Genomic DNA, 6,014 nt, shown 5'->3' with positions numbered 1-6,014 from the left:
TCTGAAGTGTCCACTCCTATAGTCGCTATTTCAATCCGATGGATTTTTGAGTAGTGTTGCCTTTGTATTTATTTGTTCTTTTTGTTCTTTTATTGTCTATGGTTTAATTAATGTTATTGTTTCTAATATTGGTCCAATAATATAATAAAATTGAATTCTAATAGCCCTTTTTGTTGTATTTTTTTTTTTTTTTTTGAAAATAATTTTATTAAGGAATAGCCTCAGCCATTACAATGTTCTTTAAAAATAAAGGAGCACTACGCTCATTAAACAAACAACCTGACAAAGAACAAGACGCCCGAGCAAGAGAATGGGCCGCCTTATTAGCAGATCGATACACAAAGGAAATAAAAACATTCTTTAAAGAGGACAAAATCAAGCGACAATCCTCCACCAACAAACCAAAGTAAGAAGGCATATGAACTGAGCTAGTTATTGCTTGAACAATCATTAACGAATCAGTCTCTATGAACACATCCTCCCACCCTTTCCTCTTAATCCAGCTTAAAGCTTCCTTCAAGCCAACAACTTCAGCAATTTCGGGCAACACCACACCAAATTTCGAATCCGAGATTGCTTCTAAAAGTTGCCCCGTATGATCACGCGCCACACAACCAAAACCAAACATTCGTTGAGTTTCAAAGATAGCACCGTCAACATTTACCTTGATCTTACCACTCAAAGGTCTGCGCCAAATGTTGCTGTTAGAGAGAACACCAGTAGCAAATGTAGCTGCTGTGTTCTTAGTTGCAACGCGCCATTGATCAAGAGCCTTTCGTGCCGAAATTTGGACTACATGTACAATTTTTGTTCTGCCAGAAGACTTCATTACGAGTCTTCCATATGCTCCATGATATCATAGCAGCATCGACTATCACCTCTGAATGCTTGCTGTCCAAAAGGTTGAAAAACCAGCTGCTGAAATCGTCCACACCAGTAAGCGGTGATATGAGAGATTCCAACATGTTGGGCAAGCCGACCAACAAGCACATGGAATATCGTCTCATAATAAACATTACAAAGCGGACAGATAAGATCGACATTCACATGCTTGGTGCTTAATTGAACCTTCGTTGGAAGAGAACCCGAACAAGCCTTCCATAAAAAATGAAGAACCTTCGAAGGAACCTCAATTTTCCATAGTCTTTTCCAATAACTGTCATCTTCAAAGTGAAGCCAACTACCACTTGAAGATTGAAGATACTTGTAAGCACTTTTGACGGAATAAAATCCCGAATGTTCCATCATCCAGTGCCACGAGTCCGCGGTTGTTGAATCACTCAACTGGATACTCAAAATCAACTGAGCATCACGTTCTTCAAACATGTCTTCAATGATCTCAACATCCCACCCTCTCTCTTCCATCATCATCAACTTGGAAACCAAAGTACCTTCTAGCCCTTGGTTAACCGTAAGAACATAAGGCCAACTATCATGAGGCAACCATGGGTCATGTAAAACACTCACAGAAGAACCATTTCCAATAGACCTTCGAGCACCCTGCCGAACAAGAGATTGGGCTTCCCAAATACTACGCCAAATAAAGCTAGGATTTTGTCCTAGTTCAGCATTTAAGTAAGAACCCCTCGGGTAGTATCTAGCCTTGTAAATCCTTCCAACAAGTGAGTCTTCTTTAGTGAGTAATCTCCACCCTTGTTTGCCCAAGAAAGAAAGATTATAATTTCTAAGGTCTCGAAACCCCAAACCCCCAACATGTTTGTGTTGACACAACTTCTTCCAACTAACCCAACTAATCCCTTTATGAGAAGAATTAGCTTGAGTATTCCACCAAAATTTAGCCATTAAACCTTCTAGACTAGAGCAAATTTCTTTGGTTAAGAGAAACACGCTCATAGCATAGCTTGGAAGAGCCTGAGCCACAGACTTAATCAACACCTCTTTTCCCGCTTTGGATAGGAATTTGTTTTCCCAACTGAAAATCCTCTTTTTCATCTTTTCCTTCAAAAAACCAAGGATAGCGTTCTTGTTCCTTCCCATGATACAAGGGAGGCCAAGATAAAAACTATCTTCACTAGCCTCATTGAGTCTCATCATACTACAAAGATCACTCTTGATATCCACTGGCGTGTTCTTACTGAAAAATACTGACGACTTCTCAAAATTGATTTTTTGACCAGAAGCAAGCTCATAAGCATTGAGAAGACGAATCACATGTTGAGCTTCTCGTCGATTAGCCTTGCAATAAACATAACTGTCATCAGCGAACAGCATATGAGAAACCGCAGGAGCCCCACGAGCCACTCTACACCCAGTAATAAGTTGAAGTCTCTCATAATTTTTCAGGAGAGCTGTCAAACCTTCAGCACAAATCAGAAATAAATAAGGTGACAAGGGATCTCCCTGACGCAAACCCCTACCAGGGATGATAGGTCCAATAGAATGTCCACCATGAACCACATTATACGACACAGTAGAAACACAACTCATGACAAGAGACACAAAACGACTACAAAAACCCATATGAAGCATCAAATTTTCAATAAACTTCCACTCCACTCGATCATAAGCTTTACTCATATCAAGTTTCAGAGCCATGTATCCTTCTTTCCCTCTTCTTTTACGCTTGAGATAATGCATTATCTCAAATGAAACCATGATATTGTCTGATATCAACCGACCAGGGAGAAACGCACTCTGCGTGTCAGAAATCACCAAAGGCAGAATTCCTTTTAATCTATTCGCCAAAACCTTAGAAATTATTTTATACAAAACATTACATAAGGAGATTGGCCGAACATCAGTCATCACCTCGGGTTGCTTCTTCTTCGGGATAAGCACAATATTAGTGTGATTTACTTCGCTAGGCAAAGACCCTTGGATAAAGAAATCTTTGACAAACTTAATAACATCACTACCAACAGTACTCCAACATTTTTGATAGAACCCAGGAGTCATCCCATCAGGCCCCGGAGATTTGTCCGGATGCATTTGAAAGAGAGCGCGACGAACCTCATCATCCAAAACCGGCTCAACTAACATTTCATTCTGTGCAAAGGTGACCGTGGCTGGAGTACAGTGCAAAATCTCAACAAAATCTACAGCAGTAGGCGTAAAAAGATGTGAAAAATAATCACTTACAAGAGTATCAAGGCCATTCTGCCAGTCAAGCCAACAACCCGCCGAGTTCTTCATTTTTTGGATTGAGTTTCTACGCCTCCTAGTAGTTGCAGTAGCGTGGAAATATTTCGAATTGCTATCACCCTCTCGGAGCCAAAGTTGTTTACTTCTTTGTTTCCAAAAAATTTCCTTTTGAAGAAGAACATTGTTGAGTTGAGACACAGCTTGTTTATAATGTTCCACCGAAGTCGAGTCCCTACCCTTCTTCCATCTTCTAATATTCTTCTTGCATTCCTTGATACGTTGTGAAAAATTGCCGGTATAATCCTTTCCCCAAGCTAGAAGCGTATCTCCACAATTTTTAATCTTTTCCAACACTTCAAGATCAGGTAGAAGAGACCAACTTTCTTCAATAATCTTGAAACAAAGTGGTTCTTTGAGCCATGAATTTTCAAACCTGAACTTGCGGTTTGAAGCCACCGTAGTCGCATTACGAGTCACAAGATGAAGTGGACAGTGGTCCGAAATGGTTGCTTCCAAGTTATACAACTTAGCCGTGGGAAATAAATCCAACCAAGATTGATTTGCCAAAGCTCTATCAATACGCACCTCAACCCAATCGTCCGTGCCACGATGCCTTTCCCAAGTATACGAATAGCCATAAAGATCCATATCACAAAGACCACACTCACCCAAAGCCTCATTAAAACCATCAATTAACCAATTTGGGTAAGGGTTACCTCCTCTTTTATCTTCTTGAGAAGTTACATTGTTAAGGTCCCCGATGATACACCAAGGGAGCCTTGACTTATCTCGAAGCACCTTTAACAACTCCCAAGTTCTCTTGCGCAAGCTTCGATTAGGTTCGCCATACAATCCCGTCAACCGCCATTCACCAACATCACCATCAGTAATACGCACATCAATGTAGTCAACACTAAACTCCATAACTTTAACCTCCTCCTCTACTCGCCAAAGCAAAGCAACTCCACCACTTTTACCACGAGCATCAACAGAAATAGCACCCTCAAATCCAATAGCCACACGCAACTTCTCTACAGCTTCCTTCTTTGTCAAAGTCTCACATAAAAACAAGTAATTGGGTTTCTTTTGGATCACAAGATCTTTTATGAATTGTTGGGTCCATGGGTTCCCAAGCCCATGGCAATTCCAAGAAAGAATGCTCATGATATCTGGTGGGCCTGAGAACCATGGCCCACCTTCAAATCGTTTTTTGGATCAAGCTTCACCACATTAACATGGCCCACTTCCTTCTCAGCCACTTCATTTGCACGTGTACTATGTTCCAACACAGTACGTCTTCTTTTGCTGTCCAACAGCAATAAAGTCTCATCTTCACTAACAGCCATCTCTCCATAATTCTTGCCACTATCAATTCTCTCCACATCAGCATCATTACTACCATTATTTCCAAATAAAACTCCTTTATTTTTTGCTGAATTCAAGATAATCGTATCCTCTCCCTGATCACCATCATCAATCTCCATGATTTTTGGCCCAATCGAATCAGCAGGGATCTCACCAGATCGCCGAACCTCTCCACCACCGTCGACTGCTGTGTTTTGTTCAGAACCAGTCCGGAGCCATTGAGCTCCTATCAAATAATTCTTCTTCTTGGTCTGTGCTCGCATACCATTCCCATAAGGCTTGACTAATGGATCATAATCTTCATCAAATCTTCGAGGACAAAAACGTTCGGAGTGGCCAATTATTCCACAAACAAAACAAAAAGTTGGAATGTGTTCATACTTAAAGTTCGCCCATATCCAATCACCATTGTCTTTGCATAACTTCATTCGACGCTTCAACGGTTTGTCAATGTCGACTGTTGCCCGAACTCGAAGGTATTCCCTCCAAATTCCATTAAAATTCTTAGCATCCGTCTTGATAAACTTTCCAACATAGTCTCCTGCCTTTCGAACCACCTTCTCCAACATATATCCCGTTTTCAGATCATGAATCTGAACCCAAAGATCAAGGCAGTGTAATCGAACCAACTTCGGATCCTCCCCACGCTTGAGACGATGAAAGATCAACGGACTCCTATTAAAAGTCCATGGGCTACCATCAATGACAGCTTGAACATCAATTTCATGATAAAATTGAAAGAGATACCTATTCGTATCTAGTTCTCTGATATAAACTCCCTTTCCCGGTTGCCAAAGAGACGCCATCATATGCCTCATAGCATCGAAATCAAACGTTCTACCCGTCAAGAATCTACCCACGAGGCACCATCGATCATCAAAGGCTACCTCTTCTCCCTCATTATCATCACCAATCAAGATCCCTTCCTCCTCCTCCTCCAAATTTATTTGTGCATACTCTTTGTTTAAATCAAAACCTGTATAGCTACTGGAAGCCATAGATGACACCAGACTGATCCAGCCAAAAACAAACTACACCAGAAAAACAATCAACCACGACAATACATACAACGACAAGTCAAAAGACTAGACATTTTTTACTGTAACATTTTGAAAATTAACATCATGTATTTTAATATGAAGAGTCGTGTGAAAATTCATAAAACTCAAATTTCCCATTGACAATTCCTATATCACTCGTATCATCACATGATTTGACGTTTTGTGATAAACCATATATTTAGTAATTTACTCTACACATAAACAATAATTAACTTAGAAGGAAAGAAAGAAAGAAAACATAAAAATGCCCTTTTTGTTGTATAGTTTGTTTGTATTTTGTTTGTGATTTTATGCGTACTCCTTTTAAGAATATACAAATTTTCTTATCTTTTTCAAAAATAATAAAAATAATTTAGAAGTTAGAACTTTAATTTTATACTACAAAATATCACCATCTCATATTATAGTTAGGTACGTATCTAACAGCAAAGAGAGATGAAAATTACAATTAGATATATATGAAAAAAAAAAATAAAAATTGTTGTC

General features: G+C 39.6%; 2 protein-coding genes across 2 annotated transcripts; both read right to left on the bottom strand.

Annotated features, from left to right (window-relative positions):
- Window positions 1-208: 208 nt before the first annotated feature.
- On the bottom strand, window positions 209-829 carry LOC115710367 (uncharacterized). Its single transcript, XM_030638738.2, has one exon. It carries the CDS (start codon window positions 827-829, stop codon window positions 209-211), a length of 621 nt encoding a protein of 206 aa, XP_030494598.2.
- A 3,488-nt stretch (window positions 830-4,317) lies between these two features.
- Window positions 4,318-5,465, bottom strand: LOC133036087 (uncharacterized). The gene is made up of 2 exons (XM_061112565.1): window positions 4,397-5,465; window positions 4,318-4,322 (listed from the first exon to the last, which is right to left on the bottom strand). The coding sequence occupies exons 1-2, from the start codon at window positions 5,463-5,465 to the stop codon at window positions 4,318-4,320; spliced, it is 1,074 nt and encodes a 357-aa protein (XP_060968548.1).
- Between the last annotated feature and the right edge of the window lie 549 nt (window positions 5,466-6,014).

The sequence above is a fragment of the Cannabis sativa genome, chromosome 3 (genome assembly GCF_029168945.1).
Source record: "Cannabis sativa cultivar Pink pepper isolate KNU-18-1 chromosome 3, ASM2916894v1, whole genome shotgun sequence".
NCBI classification, from domain to species: domain Eukaryota; kingdom Viridiplantae; phylum Streptophyta; class Magnoliopsida; order Rosales; family Cannabaceae; genus Cannabis; species Cannabis sativa.
The sequence above is the reverse complement of the archived record's forward strand: the minus strand, read 5'-3'. Positions and strand labels throughout refer to the sequence as shown.

Bases quoted from the DNA above. Each gene is read 5' to 3' on its own strand.
- LOC115710367 (XM_030638738.2), bottom strand. From the start codon at position 829: ATGAAGTCTTCTGGCAGAACAAAAATTGTACATGTAGTCCAAATTTCG.
- LOC133036087 (XM_061112565.1), bottom strand. From the start codon at position 5,465: ATGGCTTCCAGTAGCTATACAGGTTTTGATTTAAACAAAGAGTATGCA.